Genomic DNA, 20,790 nt, shown 5'->3' on the forward strand with positions numbered 1-20,790 from the left:
TACCAAGTGCCTGTTCAGACACAGAGTTATGTTTTCCTATTGCATGGTGTAAAACTGTATATGTCTGTTTTACCAAGTGTCTGTTTAGACACAGAGTTATGTTTCCCTATTGCATGGTGTAAAACTGTATATGTCTGTTTTACCAAGTGTCTGTTCAGACACAGAGTTATGTTTTCCTATTGCATGGTGTAAAACTGTACATGTCTGTTTTACCAAGTGCCTGTTCAGACACAGAGTTATGTTTTCCTATTGCATGGTGTAAAACTGTATATGTCTGTTTTACCAAGTACCTGTTCAGACACATAGTTATGTTTTCCTATTGCATGGTGTAAAACTGTATATGTCTGTTTTACCAAGTACCTGTTCAGACACATAGTTATGTTTCCCTATTACATGGTGTAAAACTGTATATGTCTGTTTTACCAAGTGCCTGTTCAGACACATAGTTATGTTTCCCTATTGCATGGTGTAAAACTGTATATGTCTGTTTTACCAAGTGCCTGTTCAGACACATAGTTATGTTTCCCTATTGCATGGTGTAAAACTGTATATGTCTGTTTTACCAAGTGCCTGTTCAGACACAGAGTTATGTTTTCCTATTGCATGGTGTGCAACTGTATATGTCTGTTTTACCAAGTGCCTGTTCAGACATAGAGTTATGTTTCCTATTGCATGGTGCACAACTGTAGGTCTGTTTTACCAAGTGCCTGTTCAGACACATAGTTATGTTTTCCTATTGCATGGTGTACAACTGTAGGTCTGTTTTACCAAGTGCCTGTTCAGACACAGAGTTATGTTTTCCTATTGCATGGTGTGCAACTGTATATGTCTGTTTTACCAAGTGCCTGTTCAGACATAGAGTTATGTTTCCTATTGCATGGTGCACAACTGTAGGTCTGTTTTACCAAGTGCCTGTTCAGACACATAGTTATGTTTTCCTATTGCATGGTGTACAACTGTAGGTCTGTTTTACCAAGTGCCTGTTCAGACACAGAGTTATGTTTTCCTATTGCATGCTGTACAACTGTAGGTCTGTTTTACCAAGTGCCTGTTCAGACATAGAGTTATGTTCTCCTATTGCATGGTGTACAACTGTAGGTCTGTTTTACCAAGTGCCTGTTCAGACACAGAGTTATGTTTTTCTATTGCATGGTGTGCACTGTATATGTCTATTTTATCAAGTGCCTGTTCAGACACAGAGTTATGTTTTCCTATTGCATGGTGTACAAGTTACTGTATATGTCTGTTTTACCAAGTGCCTGTTCAGACATACAGTTATGTTTTCCTATTGCATGGTGTACAACTGTAGGTTTGTTTTACCAAGTGCCTGTTCAGACCTACTGTACAGTCTTTGTGTCGTACACGATGTACATCTCTTTACAAAAATTCAGGGTACTGTACAAAATTAGTAATACAGCACTTTTTACACGATTCATACCAGTTATTCACCCTGATCAGAAACAGTAGCATTACTTAATTTTCGTCTGAACACTAATGCTAATTATAATGTGCCTTTACAATAAAAACAATAACTCTGTAACTCTGAACACACCCTTAAATTGGATTTATTTATTTTTGGATAATGTGTAAATCATTAAATAGATACGGTTTGTTGTTTTTCTATGGTTGTTTGTATGGGTTTTTTTTTTCAATTTCTCAAAAACATTTCAGATTTCACGATACAGTGTACCATTAAACCGGACATACAGTACTATCAAAATAACAATAACATAGGATAAAAACAATTTATACATTACAAAACAAATCCACTTCTTACATAGTACCACTTTTAAAAGATTTAAATCTCTCTCAGACAATGACTCCTGTTTCAATTTAATATTTATCCAAAAATCTAATATATTATATATTATTATATAACAAAACGATAAAAGCAACAATACCAGCAAAAAATGGTTTGGTAAACAGTTGACATTATTGTATATTAGAACACAAGAAACGTCAAAGTACAGACACTTAATTATACCACATGATTACAAATAATTATAAGTCAATCATAGTCTTTTTAATTAACTTGTTTTATTTATATTATTGTTGTTATATTTACATGTTTAATGCAATACTTTGTAAAGTTTATATTTTGTTTTTAGATTATGAAAGGATCCCAATGGAAATAAGCTAATCGGCTTTTTGGGCTATCCTGGAAAATCTTGTATATAAATGTATTTATTTGTAATGTCAGTAAATTATGTTATCACTTTGTATGTATTTTTTATGATGATTTTCCTAATAAATTCAAATCAAATTCAAATCAAATCACTGGAACTAAAATACAGGGAAAATGACAAACCAACTATAACAGACAATTCCTAAGAGTTGAGATCTTTATGCTTGGCATTGAAAATAGTACTGGTGGTAAAAATAAAATGTGATGAATTATGTTAAAATGACCTTATACTTACTTATAAAATATGTTATTAATATGTTTCCTTATATAAGCCCTGAGACCTAAGAATTTTCCGTAGATTCGATGCAATGTTGTCTTTAGAAAGTCTCTCTCTCGTGGATCCTCACTGTCAAACAAATCTAGTAACTAAATAAAACAAACAATTGTTATTAGAAATAGAACGAAATACAGGCAGATCAAATCCAAATGCCATAATGCATTTGTTTCCTTTTCTTGTATATTTTAGGCAAATTGCCAGGGATAACTAAAGCGAATTCAGTCATTAACCTCTCTGCACAAAATCTTAAACAAGCTGTTGTACAGTTGGATTTTGGTTTTGTCATGAGAAAAAATCTTGACATCTGACCTGCTTCATTTTCGCTGTTTTACTTTGCTGCCAAAAATCTGAGCACTATTTTTTTAAGGGCAACCCTGTTAGGCTTTTTTAGTTTAATTCAAGATGGAAACAGCATAATAATTTAATAATTAATATCTCATTTTATCCCTAATTGTATTTTATATGGAGAATAAACTTATCATCATTATTGAATAAAAAAGAATTTTGTTTATCAACAAATTGACCCTGTGTCAAAATCATATTACTTGATGAGCTCACATGATAACAAAAATGAAACAAATTTCATTTACAATTTCTAAGTTAACGAGGTCCATAATTACAGTATGAACGAGCAACACAGATATGAATGATTTGTTTTCCAGCTTTGAAACTCAAAATATATCAAAATGAGATGTAAGGTAAAATTGTACAAATAAAAATGTCATTATCTACCTATAATCATTTATCATATCCGGATGTATTGTACACTTTCATACATAATTTATTTTCTTTAGCTACAAACAGGCATACGCAATCATGCCACAAATAGATACACTAATGAGAAGGGGCGTACTGTATGTAAACACTTATATAATAATATAATATTAATGTTGCTCTATAGATCTTCTACCATAGCATGCTTCAATAGAGTTGTATTTAAATTTCGCTTCATAGTGAACTAGTTACATTTTTTTATACTAAAGCTCAGTCTACATACAGTATCAAACTAGTTTGACAAAAAAAGTGTGCTGTGCCCACATATGATAGTGACATCAACATGTCCTTATGTGCACATAACATTTATTTGTCACATAAAGTTTGATAATGTTGACAGAGCTTTAGGGTTCCTTTCTTGTCGAGTTAGTAAAGTTTGATTCCGACATGGAACACAACAAAAAGACCCAGATGTAATTAATTTGACCAATCACGATGTGGTGTACCATCTACATAAACTGTGCGAGTCCAAGTGGGAACTAAGCTTTGAATCTATGAGTATTGTAGGTAGCAATTAAATAAAACTATTGACTTGCTTTCGGAAGTTATTGATTTCTGTGTTTAGACAAGACTCTAATGAGAGGAACATAGATCTTATGAACATTAAGAATGAGCTTTAATGATGTTTGACAATGTACAGTTTACATAAATCCAGTAACAGACAAAGTTATTGCCGATTTCTCTCAATTAAAGTGAACAGAAAATGCTAGATTGTGGTTAATGAGGTCAAATTAAGCATTTTCGGACGGAATCTTATTTATCATATCAACTGTCTTGGCAGACAAATACTTTTTTAAAAGAATATTTAAAAATATTCCATTTTAGTGCCTTGAGGACTTCGGTGAATGTGCTCTTAACAAATCTTATTATTATTTTCCCCACTTTTCATCTACCACAATAAGGAACTCATTTATTTTATATCTTACGACTCTTATAAACAATCTTCTACAGTACATAATTTTTTTTTTATTGTCTAATGGCTATTTTTCAATGATATTGCAATTAAATTTTATCATTGTGTGTATATTACAAAGTTGTATTTTCTCAAAATATCCATTATGTAGTCATATTTTAAATTTAATTCTAAATGTATCTTCTTTAATCAGTGTAATAGGAGAAGTACTAGATATTGATTAACTCCACTTTTTTAAATGCTGTGGCCTGGGGTTTTTTCCATTTTCCATGTATTAATTTTATATATCTTTTTTAGGAAAAAATAAAATAAAAAAAAAGAAGAAATGAAACAAAAAATATTTTTTCCATCTTAATTTCAATATAAAGATATTTTTCTTTTCAAAAATTCTACCAGCTTGCTAAAAATATCGTTTTATTTACATAAGAGGGAACATAAAATAATTGTATTAAAATAGACCTGAGCTTTGCATTAACTTAAAATTCCTAAGACTAGGAATTCTACATATGGTGGAAGAGCTTTTGCTGTGGCAGCTCCAACTCTGTGGAACCTTACCAATTTCAATCAGACAGTGTGCTACTCGTAACTCTAAACTTTTTCAAGACCCTGTTGAAGTCTTTCCCTTTCAAACAAGCTTTTCATTTATTTAAATTATTGGCATCGTCTATTTTAATTTATGTACAGCGCAATAAGAGCTTGCTTATATGCGCTATATAACAATGAACTATTATTATTAAATTTTAAATGAAATTGGACTTACATTTTGAACAAACTTCTGATCAATATACTTCTTCGCTATACTTGGCTGAAAGTCAGGAGATTCAAGAAATCGCAAAAAGAATTCATACACCAACTGGAAAAAAAAATAATAAGTGTTAAAGATTGTCCCCTGGAAGATTTAACAGTTTATTTTGTCTTTTTATATTGTAAAATGGCCTATTGAAAGTCTTTTTTTTATTATTAATCTTCATTTTTCATGATTTTGGAGGACAATGCATCCTTTAACTATGTCCAAATACCAGAAGAAAGAATCTCCTTGCTATGAATTGTTTTAAGATACTGTAGGTTCCCAGTTCAAACTGACAAGTTTTTTTGGATGGAATGATTGGCCAAGTGGACAGTGGAACCTTAATCTATAGGCATAATATCAGTAAGTGAATGTTTTTGGCAATAGAACAAGTTATCTTACAACCAAGACCACTATAAACTGTAGGTCAAGTGTACACAAAATTGCTTGCAACTTTCTTCAGTAAATTTTTTGAGTATGGGGTTTATCCAGGTGTATTAAAAAAAAAAACTCCTAAGATGCATAGTTGACGCCATGAGCAATGGCCATTGGAACAATTGATTTAGGACATTTACCCTCTTATCATAGTGATTGGTTAAATTGAAAGAGCTTTGCACATGATGAAATGTGTTTTCGCCTATTTCATAATGTTCCCATACTTGGCAATTCCTCAAAAACAATTATGTTCAATTATTCGCGCCAGTAACTGTAGTAAATTGTAAAATGTAGAACTATACTTAAGCATGTGTTGTTTTTTATTAAAGCCATCTGGAATAACGTACCATTAGTTGTGTTTAGTATAAATTTCCTTTAGTCATATATAAATAATAGCTTTGACAACGGAAAAAACGTCTGATTAACGTTGGCGATTTCGTTTCTAATCAACGCCAACTTCTAAGTATTACAGATTTGAAACTTATTTATCGATTTAAATCAACGATCATTGCGCAATGTGTCAATGTTCTTGAATTAGGTTGATAACTTAATTCTCCGCATGCAACAATTTATGCTCTAATGTAATAAGTATCATTCACAATGGATAGATATGATTGTTCTCATTATGACCCGATAACCTAGATGTAAACAAACTATAATCGCACTTCTTCTCAGTTAAAATGCTGCGATACTAAAGACATTAACGATGGAAATGCTTAATTAAAATTTCAAACATTAATCAAATTGTGATGGAAATACAGTCGTAATTAAAATATTCCTTTTAAGTTTTAAATAAGAAACATCTTATCAGCATATATTTGAGTATTCTACAACATTTTTGCATTGGCTTGGTGGTTTTTTTTTCATTTCTGGGCAATAATAATAATTTTAAAAAACTGTTTAAAAATTGTTATTGTATAATAAGGTATATTTTAATTACAAAGTGATATTTCAACTGATTATTGTTTGCAATGCAATTTTAATATTCAAAGTTTCAAATTGATATCCTTTGAATGGGACATAAAGTTGTTGGTCCTGTATGCATACAGAACTTCAAGAAGAATTGGCAATTGTCTACAGGTATGCTGATTGGGGTAGGCACTGCATTGCTGGCTGCCGTGGGTCTGTATATCCACAATTCCATGGTTCGATCGATCATAATTTCCTCTATTTTGTTTGCATCAAATGTTCCATAATTGTTTATGATGAAATTACTGTTAGTAATAACACATGTTTAAAGCATACTTTAGAAAATTATTTGATTAAGAATATCAGATTTGTCCATGAAATAGGCTATACCATAATATTTGTGAATCATTAACAAAAATACAAGTGACGAAAGCAAACTCATTTCGGCATATATTTCAATCTCCTCTAAGAAACATAGGCATTTTTAGTACTTTCAACTCCAGCTGGACTTTGTAAGGTCACATTGGTTAATTACACCAGTGAAAAGAAGCCAACACAAGGAAAGCTATGTAGAATAGAAGGTCTGCCTGTGGACACAATCTAATTAACCAACTCATGTATGTTTCCATTCTTGTACCAGGTGTAATGAAGAAACTCAACAATAAAACGTACAATATAACATATGAAATCTACTGAATATGGTATTTAGTATCACAAGATTGATCGAAATTTCAATAATTATATTATTATTAGTATTATATTAATGAGAAAAATAATAATTGGGACTTTTTGTGTGTTTTTTTTAAAGAGATGGTTTCCAATAACAATCGTTTTAAGGAATATAAAAAAATATGAATATTTTAAATTTATAAAATTTAGAATGTTATACCACTGATGAAGTTGATCAAATTATGACAAAAAACATTAGAAATTAATAAAAACATGATACTAAATAGCAATGAAAAATAATATGAAGATGTTATAATTATGATATGAATTATTGTAAATAAAAATGGTGTTTACGTCACAAAAGAGAAAAAAACAATCGTTTCCTTTTAAGTGTTATTATTATGTTGTTATCCATTAATGCACTAATAATTTTTAAAATCATGGAGTGCAATAATATTTTGGTTTTCAATATACGGGCTGAAAGAGTACTACTAGTACTACTACTGTTACAATTTGTCAGTCATCACAAATTGAAGGCAGGCTCAATATTACTGAGAACCAAAAACATTTAATAAATAATAAAAAAAAACTACAATACCTGTAGGTGTGGCCACGCAGCCTCTAACGTCGGCTCGTCTTCCTCGGGATCAAACTCGGCGCCCGATGGATTTGAAGGTGGTGGCAAAGTACGGAACATGTTCACAGCAAACTGATGACAAAGCAAAAAATATTAAATTTACTTATTTAAAAAATTGTAAAACGTTTAGCAACATATAAGATTATATATTATAATAAAAATATAATTTGAATTTGAAACGATAAGATGAGGAAATCTGTGAGAATGAGAAAAAGTTGCACCCCAATCGAGATTCGAACCCGGAACCTTCTGCTTGATATGCAGATGTCTAAACCATTAGATCAATTCAATTGTACGCATGCGCATAATATAATATTTTCATTCGTTTTCTTATGCTCAATCTAAAGTGTAATTTGTTAAGCTTGACTTGGAGGGTATTCCCTATTCATTGACCATCCTCCGCACTACACTTTCATAGTGTATTTTCATTGTGTTCATATTTATGTGAAAAATAAAATTTTTTTTTAAATAAAAAAAAATTATAACTGTATATTGTTTTTTTTCACCCCAAAAAACCGTGTAAAATAATAAAAACAGGTTTTAATAGTAAAGAAAACGTAGTTTTTCAGTACAGTAAACAGCAAAAACAAATTTATCCACCTTATTAGTGCGTGTGAAATAAAAAACATTTATATCAAATCTCTCATAAACGGTGACCATGCAATTTATTGTAGGCGTCTGAAGAGTAGATAGCCACTAGGAAATGTATTAATAACGGACAGAATAATACAAATCTGAATCATGTTTAATTACAGTGAACATGAAGAAACAAGATGAATTGAAAAAACGAAATTAGTTGTGACATCACAATACCTTTTCAAAGGGCATGTCCGATGAAAAGGTCAACAACGTGGGCACAAAGAATAGATGCAACATTTTAAAATTCAAATAAACATTACATGATCTTGAATGCTAATTCTTTGGAAGTTATTCCATTTACTATAAAACTGTAGACACTTTAAAGATGTATTGTCCCCCAAAAACATAAAAAATGAAAATTATTTATATCAGACCTTGAATAGGTTATTTTGTAGTTTTTAATAAAGTTAATCACTTTCGTAGAAAAAAAAACGAACAAAATAATGTTTTCCCTTATAAAATAACACAATAAATGATTAAATTTAAACAAAAATCCATTGGCTGGCAGCCAATTTGATCATTTGTTGCTTTAAATTACATTTTTTTCAGGTAAATAAATTGTTTTTAAATCCATTTTTTTTTTTCCAATATTCAACAAAACAATTTTTAAAAATTATTTTTCAGGGGGACAATAACTTTGCCGATCTTATTAAGCTTTTTCATTTGTACTAATACAAATTGTGAATATATAGAGTAGACATGTTATGTTTGAGAGCAGGAAAACACAAAGCATCCACACTAGTAAGTCTGCATAAACTGTACCATGTACAGAAGTGTTGATTAAAGATATGAACTAAACCCTGGCAAACCATATCATACCGCCTACAATAATGATGATTACGCAGCTATCTTAGCACCCACTCCACTGTATCTATCAGCAGATTTCAATTTACAAATTGTTTTTCACAAGTTTCTGTTTCTTAAAACATTAACAAAAGAAAGCGAAACAATGGCATTGTCAGGAAGGCAATGTGGTCAATAAGAAAATTGAAACAAGGATGAGAACCTTATTAAAAAATGTTATATTGAGATGAGCAAGCAAAGTTATGTATACTCTAATGGATAAGGATAAGTGCAGGATAGGAATTGACTACCTGCACAGTTAACCATGCCAAATGGCACGGTCAACCATGCATTCATTTATCTTTTTACAGTTCACTTTGTATTTATAACCAGAATAAACCTTGCCGATAGAAGACAAGGATTTAGACGATTGACCATGCTGATAGGAAACAGTTAATTTGACGCACAGTCGACCATACAGCTATCCTCCACAACTAATATAAACTATTATAAGAATGGTTGACCTTGCCGACAGAAAACATATAATATATTTATATACAGTTAACCGATAGCTATATTGCTGCACTATTGAGACAAGCATATTACGAAATTATTCACAGATAATACTACAATGTCCCACATGATCATACTGTACAAATTGATGCTATGACAACAAAATCTTAGAACTAATCACACTAACACGATCGTACACCAATTGGTTAGATAGGTTGTTGGTAATTTAATTATTTTTTAAAAAATATACTTTTCAATTTAGAATGGGAGCACTAGCAAGAGACAAAGGGAATGTAAACAATTAAGCTAAGTTCCCAACATGCAAAATGACAAAAACGACGACAAAACAATACCATGTGAACAGCTTCCGGATATATTGCTTCGGTTATAACCCCACGTTGATGCGTCACATACTCGACGAGTTCGTTGAGTGACGCTCTCTTGATCTCTTTCCATTTCAGATCGCTCAACGGATCTGAAATGAAGTCGAATAAAACACCACATTGCCGCAACTTTTGAATAAACAAATCTTCTCTGTCACCAGGTGAAGTTTCTAAAAGAAAAAAAAAATTAAATTAAAAATAAAATAGGTAATAAAACTAAAAGTTGATAACAGTTGTGCAAAACATACGGCACAATCTTCTGGCAGTGGCACAAGATATAAAGTATATTGCCTTTACTTTTTATGGTAAATGAAAAACATACTGGTATATAACCTTTTGACTTACTGTAAGTACAACAAATATGTTGTATATTTTTAAAATTAAACTCACATAAACATCAATTCATTACAAATCAACATTCATTACGATCAGGATGTTAGCTTAATGTTCCATAATACTATAATGTTAACAGTGATATCTGCCAACTCAAATAAATTTATTTAAAATGAACTCATAACAAGCCGCGACACATCTTACAGTATGACGCCAGGCCTTGTCTTTTAAGGCGAGTGAGTGGGATCACTCACCTAACACACTCCTAAACTGCCCTTGAGGAGTGCGATTTACAACACGCTTAAATTTGGTAAATTTCTACACACAAAAATACAAACAGCACACCTACAGCACCCCTTAATGTATTGAGGGGTGCAATTTGTAGCACACCTATGATTTTCAAAAGATAAGGCCTGTGCTGGTTTTATATTATAATACAGTAGAACCCTATTAAGGGACCCAAAAAGTGTCCCTTTAATAGGTGTCAGTTGTATTTTTGTAGTGTTAGAATATAGTGGCTCTTGTTAATTTCACAGAAAATGTCCCCTTAATAGGAATGTGCTTTATAATGGAGGTTGGCCATGCTGTAATGATAACATTATACATTTTTCCTTGTTTAGGAATGTGTCCCCTTAATAGAATAGGATTTCCTTGAATATAGGTGTCCCTTAAATAAATAAATAGTAGTGTTAACTTGTTGTTGTCCTTGTTCGTTTAAAAAGGATGTCCCAAGCGAGGCGTTCTACTGTAAAAGATTATTTAATACAGGATAGGATATTGTTAAGAAATCTTTTAATTTTTTTTATATTCAACCATAAAATAATACATTTAAAAATAACATTTCAGCGGTGAGTGACCACCGTATAATTTATTCGATAAAAAAATCAAATATTTCTGTAATACTAAAAAAATCAATATTTACTACACATTCATAGAAATGTTATGAATTAGCCAATAATAATACTTATAAATAAAACATTTATACAATGTTAAGGGATCATGTTAAAATTACACTACTGCAGTTACTGCAGTAACTACATTTTATATATGATTTTAGTTTGAATCAGTGTTTATTCACTGTAATAATGTATGATTACCATAATAAAAAAGCTTGATCAATAATTGCATAAAAGCAAGTTACAATGTAAACAAAATGCAGTTACAGTTTCTGTAGTGACCAGTTTTTGACATGGTCTCGAAAGGGATGCAACTAAAAGTATACAATGGTTGACAGCATTCTTTCTTTTGTGTGAGTGTGGGGTAAAAGGGTTGAAAGGAGAGTCTAACATGTGTTGTGTGTTTATTGTTTTATTTTGTTGTTTATTTTACTCTTTACTGTGTGATATGGAATGACAATAAACACAGAAACAAAATGTATTCATTGGTGACCAAAGAATTAATATTAATTGTAGTTGTTTTTATAGTAGATTTTATGGTGTTATTTTTGTTATTCTTTTTATATCTAATTAAAACCATCAGTTAGCAAACTCAATCCACACTGGGGAATAATAATGAATAGATATATAAACAAATCCATCAGATCACGCAACTGCTTCAAGACTCGGTTCCGTAAAACCCACCGGTTATAAATAGAACATGCAAATAAATAGGAACAAAAAAACATTGAAATATTATCAACTTAAGCAGTAAGATATTCTACAAAAGCTGTTAGTTGTTCGTAGAATGATTCATCAAATAAAAGCAGTGATCTGGAAAGAAACCAGAATGATTTTCACGGCAGTCGTGAGTTTCATGGATCACCATGTTTAAATTCATACTTATAAAACCTTCAACAACAAATTAATCTTTAATAACGACAGCTACATGTGAATACTTTTTAAAAAATCCATACAAAGCTAAATCAATATTAACATTGTGTTCAAATATTTTAAATTGAAGCAATTTATTATTTATTATTATAATGTTTATTTCTCATAAATGTTAATTTTTGTACATTTTAAATTGTATTATTAAATGAGATTCGCATAACACATTATTTCTGTTGTTACAGTATGGTTATAACATCAATTCAAGCATGCCATGTGTTTGTTGTGTTTTATACTTTAATTACAATATTACAGGACATAACAAAGAAGACAATTGATGTCATTGGTTGTTGTATTGTGATGTCATTGGATGTTGTATTGATGATGTCATTGGTTGTCATATTGATGATGTCATTGTTGTCTCAATGGTGTTGTGATAACAGTGGTAAAGCTGTTGGTGGTCACAATTATTGGTGATGGGGGTGAAGTTAATGGGGGTGAAGTTGATTGTGCTATTGACATTATGGTGGTAAAAGTGCTGGTGACAATGGTGGTGATGGTGGTGGGGCTGGTGACAATGGTGGTGATGTGCTGGTGACAATGGTGGTGGTGCTGGTAACAATGCTGGTGGGACTGGTGCTGGTGACAATGGTGGTACAGTAGTATTGATAATAGTGAAGTTGGTGACAATTGTGCTAGTGAGGTTGGTGACAATTGTGCTAGTGAGGTTGGTGACGATTATGTTGGTGACGATTGTGTTGGTGATGATTGTGTTGGCGACAACGGTGCTGGTGGTGCTAGTGATGGTGGCGGTGATGAAGATGAAGACATAGTAAACTTCATGATAAGGTGACAATATCAAATGAAGACACAATGACAAATATTACATTTTACCTTTTAATAATGGTAACTTGGTCAATTCCCTATTAGATGAAATGTTGAACCTCGATGAATTCTGTCGCTTCTCTTTTTTCACGAGTGATCCGCCTTTGAATTTGTTCAGCTGTGTTGGTGGTGGTGGGTGTGCACCTTTTCCCTAAAAAAAATATTTCAAGAATTACCCAAATGACAACGGTATCAATATTTTTTACAAAAATGAAATCATAACAAAAATAAATATTTGACGTGACCGAGTTTCGTCCGACATCCAATTCTGAGAATACATATTCATTTTTCCAGACATTGACCAGAATCATGATAATAGAAATTTCCCACAATGGACTTAATAAAAATAGAATGATGAGACACCAATAAAATAAACTTCTAATTACTGTATAAGAACAACGTACAGTACTCAGAATGCCAATAGAAGATTTTTGTTTTGGACACATGTCCTGAAAAACTGTTACAGCTTGCTGCCTCCACCTTACACACTTTTTCTACTCTAGAAGAATATTAGGTTGTGCGGGGATAATTTCGGTAACTTTTTAAAATTTGAGTAGAGCTATTGAGTGCTTTTCTCTTATGTCTTTAAAACCTGCCTGATATTTAAATTACTGTAGGGTCTAAAGAAAATTTATACTTTGTATTTTGTATTTTACACAGTAGAACTACCACTACTGTACTGTATGCTTGTTTAATGTATTTATGATGAAGACTTATAAAGAACATATGTATTGTTGTGAACGACCTTCCGTTACACAATAAAGATTTTATTAAATTTGCAGATTATTACTACAATACAAGATGTATTGTAAATAATAATAAGGCCAAGCTGAAATATTATCATCAGGAAAATTTAATTTTTAAAAATCATCGTAGACCGACAAATTAAAAAAATTGTAGGACTTATCTTCTCGACTAAAAACATGCATTAAGGATTGAAATTATTGACGTCATTCAGACCCAGCGAGTGATTTTTGACGGCGGTTTGGTAGGCCATGGGGAGTAATTAATACAAACCTGTGCTATCTTAGTACCCTTCTGTAGTTATACTGTACATGGAATAATGTCTTCATCTTGCAGACTTTATGTTACTATTTTGGATAACAATAGCCATGGCGACAACGACGTTCGTTTAATGTTTCATTTTTATAGCTTTAACAAAAAAACAAATCTATCAACTGTTCTTTATGGTTTTTAAACACTTTACTAAAACTATAATTTATTCATACAATTATCTAGATAGTGATTATTGGATTTGAAATAAATATATTAAATTATTAATGGAAGCTTTGCAAAAAAAAATATATCAAATATGACTTCTAGCGCTAACACATTTAACTATAAAGCTATGCTTGCACTGTTTTTTAAATTTTTTTCTGAATATCGGAGTTGAATTGAAATTTAGCTTGTTTTGCATACAAACGCAAGCAATTACACAGTTGAAAATCTTCTGATAATCCTAGGCTCGCAGAATCAGGTTCCGGAGCAACAACAAATTTATGTAGGGCAACTAAAAATTAAAAGTGTTGGTCCAGATGGGCAAGCAAAGAAAATCTCAAAAAAATTATGTAAAACAATCTCAGTTGTTTGCGGTCTCTATATTTGTTTCCAAGAAATTGAGAGGGCAATCAAATTTCAAACACTTAATAGCAGCAACAATCTTAATTGAAATATTTTATTTATACTGGGCAACCTCTTCAGTCAAAGACTGGTCTCCCAGAGGGCCCAGTTATGATCAGTGGATGTGATGTACTAATATACCGGGGTAACCCCCTACTCGTCTCGAAAGATGTACTAGGTTCTTTAAAGTGCATACAAGCTACTGTAGATGTGTACTGTAGACTGGACCTACGGTTTATAGTCCTTATCCGAGAAGACTTGTTCTACCACCAGAACCATGGAGTGAGTGAGCCTCGAACCCTTGCCGATGTTATGGCTACGTAATTACGGTTCCAATGTCTTAACCGCTCGGCCACTCACTCATCCGCTTGGCAGAGGAGCATCTGTAAAGATGTATTGTCCCCTTTAAAAGATAATTCTTTAAATATTTTCTGTTGAATATGCCATTTTAATGTCATATAGTTATCCACTAAAATGTATTTGCCTGAAAAAACTGTAATTTATAGCAAAAAAATTGGCTGTCAGCAATGGGTTTTTGGTTGAACTTAACCATTTATTTTCTCATTTTACATTATTTTTGTTTTTGTTTTACGGAAGTGAAAAACTAAAAAATAACCTATCCATGGTCTGATTTAAGTAATCTTCATTTTCCATGTTTTTGGGGGGGGGGGGGGCCAATACATCTTTAAACACGTGCCGCTTTAAATGGCTGTTCAATTCAATTCAACGTAAACATTTATTTTCTTTCTTTCAATCAATAACAATAAAACAAATGAATAAGGTATTAAAAAAGAAAGTACGAGTTTCAAATAATACATTTCATAAATATATATATATAGCCTATATAAACTATTTTCACTGTGTGGCATTCACATTTTTATCATAGCGATTATTAAGCACATCGATTAATGTTGACAACTGCATACTACCAGGTTGGAAGACTACCTTTACTTCAAGCTAAACTGATTTTGTTTAATTTTTTTGTCATGGCCAATGCAGGTGTCATTCACGGTATTCACCAGAAACCGATTCATTAATCCACGATTAATCTATCACTTGCAGTACTTGGAAACAAGATATACTGTATCACACTGCTATTTATACATGTAAAAAATGTTAACATCAACAGCCATAAAAACCGTTTACAATGATAAGTCATCAAAGCTGGCCTGTGGTTCAACTCTCGAAAATAATTTAGAATGAAAATGAGTGTAATAAACCTTCAAAGATAATTTGTATTTCCACTCAAAACAGCAATATAAAAAGATAATCTTATCATGAGGCCATGTAGGTATGTACAATCACATTCTTTATGTGTATCATATACATAATTCATTTCTAGGAAAGTACAGAATACTGGTTTGTATCTTCTGCATAGCACTGAAAAAAACGTTTATTGCAAAATAGATTTAAAATATAATTTTTATATTGACTGCATTTCTGCTCAATTGTTGCTCCTAAATAACCGTTTAAATCAGTGGGTGGTTGTCGACGGAAATCGTTAGGAGTACCGAAAATACAATGGACTGTCAATTCAAATCTTAACTGCAATGTAGTTGACTCAAGGCCAGCGGCTATCAATTTAATAACTGTTATTTTGCGTTCAGCTAAAAGTTGCGCAGCAATAACTGATTAAATGGCGTTCTAACACCGAATTGATTGGGTGTCTATGCTCACACTAACCATTTCTGTTTTCGCAAATGGCGATTGGAGTTGTCAATTTGCGATAAAAAATGTTTATATCATTCGCAAAACTTGCGAAAATAATTTTTTCTTAAAAACTTCAAGAACCTTCAATTCAAACTCTATTTCAATCCTTAAAATAACATTTTAGAAAGACTGTACTACTGTATATCAAAAAAGGGCATGAAAAAGAAATAAACATTTTTGGGAGGTTTCTACAGTACAATACAATTGTTTATTAATAGTTTCATCACACTTAAGTGAGATATTTCCATTAATTATTAAGTATTTCACTTAACTCAATCAATATTTAAGTATTTCCCTTAAATTGTATTCACTTAAATTGGAGATTTGTTTAAGCTTCCCTTAGCCTAAGTGTGAATGGTGAATACAGCCACTGTGTACCATGTGTTTCAAAAAGGAAATACAGTATCAGTAACAGTATATACTGTACTTTTCTGGGCCTCACACCTTGCTAGGCCTGCTATCCTGGCCTAGATTAGTCTAGGAAGGGCCTAGCTAAGCAAGTGGCCACCTGCATGCTGTACGAAGTAGGCAAACACAGCAACCTTTTTAGCTACGATCTACGTATTTGGGGGTCAATTTAAGGTCAACTTGGATTTTACGAATCCCTTGTTTTACGCACGCCTTTCGGTTCCGTACCGTACGTAAAATGAAGGTTCTACTATAAAAGTAAATTGAGTCTCAACGTTTCATTTTGGAAACTGGTAAAAGTACTGTGTACTGTATTAATATTACGTTACATACTAGAGGAAACCATTTAAACTAGCTTTCTTCAGATATCTTTAAACAAGGAAGAAGATTGCATTTAGAATAACTTGCAATTTCAAAATATTCAATAATATTGGTCAGTAAAATCCCACGAGACATTGCGAATGAATAATATGAATACAGACTAGTACAGTAGTTATTAAGATACAAGGTGATAGCTGCTAGGCCAGAGAAGGCAAGACCTAATTTGATTAGATCATATATCTCAACAGGGGTAAATGCTTCTATTTACCTGTATGATAAATCATAACAAGAAAGGAATCCTACAACTATTCATGCTGGGGTTAACCTAACAATATAGATCAAATACTTTATAAAGAACAGGAAATGCAAAAGGTTTTCCAACATTTTTTAAAATTATCTATTAACTTAAAGTCATAGAAGTCATGTTTCGGATCCATTATATAGTCACCATACAGATAGACTACTACATTATTACTATGAATGGATAATAGTTAGTGAAAAGAACGCTAGTTGATCATACCCAGTACTGTTTTGATTTCATTCGGGAAAACACTTCGCAAAATCATTTTACTTCCAATCCATATTTGCTTCCGTTACATGGGACTAAGAACAATATATCTGCTTTAAACGCAGAAAAATGTTTCCACATCAAACATGTAAAATAGTGTGCTTGATCAGTTGGTTGTAATGAAGTCGTCATAGAAAATCACCCTGACCCCTTCTGAAACTAGCTTCCCATCTTAAAGGGATCTATTCTGTTTTATTATTTAGTTTTTGTTTGATTTTGTTAATTTCAAACTATATGTATTGTATTGTGTATCTATGGAAAGCAATAAATATTACAAACAAACAAACCATCTTGAGGAAGCACACATATGGTTGCATCACACAGCCAATCAGATATTCTGGTGTAAGGACACATCCTCTACTCAGTCATGTAACACTACTGTACGCCTGTGTCGCAGCGTGTTGAGAGTATCAATGCCAGAAGCTACCAATGCAAGAACATTAATATCCAAATTGGTGAATGTATTTGCCTTCGCAAGACATCAGAAGGGACCTGTCAGTTATATAGCTCATTTTCTTCATGATAGTCCCATTACTGCCTTTAATTTGTGCCCAATTGGTCGATTTCAAATACCGGTAGAGTGAAATGAAGTTTGAAGTCAAGCTTACACTACATTAACTTGTTTCTTATTTCATAATAATTTATTTAGTAGATTTATCTTTTGAGTAAAAGTCATTACAGATTCCAACGTTACAATAAATGGTAATTTAATACAAGCACTATTAACATGTCCAACACAAAAGGAAGACCCCTGCTATAGCATATTGACATTTCTTAAGCAAGTATTGTGTGTTTTAGAATAGCCTATTGTGCCTACTGTGATTGTTCCGCATGGCTGAGTTTGCAACTAACTTGTCACAGCTCAGAAATCAAGGTCCAAATAATATAGTGTAAACAGATACTAAGAATAGACAACTAACAGTAATTGATAAACTTGAATTAAAAAATTACAAATTCTCTAAATTTCAGTTAGTAATTACAAAAATAAGGAATCTTCCTTGGCTATAATTAATCAACAGCCTTTCTAATTAAAAGTATTGTGTTTAGATCTATCAAATAATTAATTTTAATGCTAAAGAATTGAGCAACTATACTGTATTGTAAAGGTAAATGGGCAAGAGGCCATTGCTGTCTTGTGGTCAGTGCTAGCCTTGAGTAGTACCATCTTAGGGTCAGTGCTAGCTTAGGGCCTTCATTAGTGCTAGTAATGCTATCTTTATGGTCAGCAGTAGTGTTAGGTAGTATCTTATAACCAGTACTGTAGTACCATCTTTAGGGTCAGTAGTGCTATCTTAGGGCCAAACTATTATTATCTTAGGATCAATGTATTTTAGGGCAAGTGGTGCAACCTAGGTCCAATAGCACTATCATAGTTCCAGGGCCAGGAATAATTAATAATGTTAGGGCCATTAGTACTTAGGGCCAATCTTACTGTACCTTTTCACCCATGCTTGCAGAAAATACTATATCATCAACTGGCATAATACAGATAAAAAAAATCAAAAATTAGAACGAAATTTACGCTTGAAATTAGTCAATGCCCATAGTCAATAATGAACGCAAGTTAACAGAGTTTCTGCTGGCATGAGCATCACCATTATTTGACAGGAAATCATGCGAGAAAATTGACATACAAATGTTGAATCTAATCTCACAATAATCTAATAATTGTACCTAAATACACAGCCAAATTTAATTGTAAAAATTACTAGAGTAATTTCAAATTTCACAAATAAGATAGCAGGCGTCAAATGAAATGACCACTCAATACAATAATTAATTAATTAAAAATAAACATATTTCCAAAAACTGTTTATTGTCTGCCATCAGACATACTGTACTGCATGGCTTTCCAGACAGGATACTTTTGTTTGCAGTTATGCAATTATAATTCTCTTTTTTTAATAACTTGTATAAGATGTTGCAATATTAAGAAATCAGACAAGGTCAGAGTTCAAAATATGCCATACTCTATCAGTATCATTATGTGTTGATTATTGTGTGCTACAGTACAGAAAGAAAATACTGCACCTTTTCTTACGAAGTAGCTTCGCAGATAGAACGTAGGCTACGTTGTTGGCTTTGTAGGTTACATTGTTTGTCAGTAAACAACTTTTAATAAGCTACGTTCTGGGAGGGAGTTTGTAACCTTAATAAACAACCCTACGATGTTCTTAGTTAAGTATGGTGTGAAAATTAATATGTTAATTTTGACTGGCGGAGGACCAATTTGTAAATTACTAAAATATATATATTTTTTAATCGTACGTAATCGTTTCCTTTGTGCGTGTTTACCTATTCAACTGTGAATATAAATATAAATTTCCCACGATGTAAATGTAGAGACACGATCTAATGAACTACGTCAACTAATAAAAATAATATAGCGAACTTCCAGTCGATCCAGAAACGATGTCAACAAAACAGATCGTAAAAAATTTATTCTAATAGTAACAGAACAGTCAGCCGGTCGCTCAAAAAGACTGCCGACAGAAGACCGTAATTAGTACAGACTAGCTTTTTTGGGCATGAAATGCGATACTTTCTGTTTTACCGCAACCTCTCATATTTTTTTTTTAACTCGGTACAAGGGGAGGCTACAAAACAGTAATTAAGATCGTGTACCTGGATTTTGTGTCACATGACATGAAACGACTCACATGGTTTTTCTCCTCCAAATTCTGGTCAGGCCTTTTTCTTTACACATGTCGTAATAATTATTTAAAAGGCCTATGTTAAATCTTTTGTGTCTGACTAAATAATCCCATCCCCTGAATGGATGGTGCAAATGCAATAAATAAAATGATTAGGCTTCTAATAGTAGTAACCTATAAAAATTGTATACGTATAGCTACGCATTATAAAATGGTGAACCAAGAACATAGTACAAAACTATGTTTCAGATTGATCAGCATTTATGGCTAATTAATTCTTAATAAAAATCTTCCTTGGTACTGTAATTTAGAAAGGTCCGACAAATTAATTTGATATACAAGAGGTTTTATAAAGAGCTACACCTACAGTACTGTATGCTCAAACAATTTCACAATCTTCTCTGTCAATGTTCCATCTGATATTAACATTTCTTTTACAAACACTCACATACAATTACATTATGTATGCAATGTACAGAATAACATTTTGTAGATAACTCTTCATGCATACTGTTATAAGCTCCCTTCACCCATTTGTTTTGCTGCTGCCTAAAAGCATGTCTTTAAGATAAATCTCATAAATTGTTCTCATAATGTGTTCATGCCGCAGAGTAACTGATA

The 20,790-nt window shown here is 32.1% G+C and overlaps 1 protein-coding gene across 1 annotated transcript in view; it reads right to left on the reverse strand.

Annotated features, from left to right (window-relative positions):
- LOC144852149 (serine/threonine-protein phosphatase 2A 56 kDa regulatory subunit gamma isoform-like) overlaps nucleotides 1–20,790 on the reverse strand; it is a 30,682-nt gene that overhangs the window by 7,697 nt on the left and 2,195 nt on the right. Inside the window, exons 3-7 of the mRNA XM_078709895.1 lie at nucleotides 12,898–13,039; nucleotides 9,875–10,074; nucleotides 7,548–7,658; nucleotides 4,910–5,002; nucleotides 2,421–2,551 (exon numbers count right to left, since the gene is read on the reverse strand). Of these exons, the coding sequence (XP_078566021.1) occupies nucleotides 2,421–2,551; nucleotides 4,910–5,002; nucleotides 7,548–7,658; nucleotides 9,875–10,074; nucleotides 12,898–13,039 (677 nt within the window). The remainder of the gene's footprint in view (nucleotides 1–2,420; nucleotides 2,552–4,909; nucleotides 5,003–7,547; nucleotides 7,659–9,874; nucleotides 10,075–12,897; nucleotides 13,040–20,790) is intronic.

Source organism: Antedon bifida, chromosome 9 (genome assembly GCF_963402885.1).
Source record: "Antedon bifida chromosome 9, ecAntBifi1.1, whole genome shotgun sequence".
Classification (NCBI taxonomy): Eukaryota; Metazoa; Echinodermata; class Crinoidea; order Comatulida; family Antedonidae; genus Antedon; species Antedon bifida.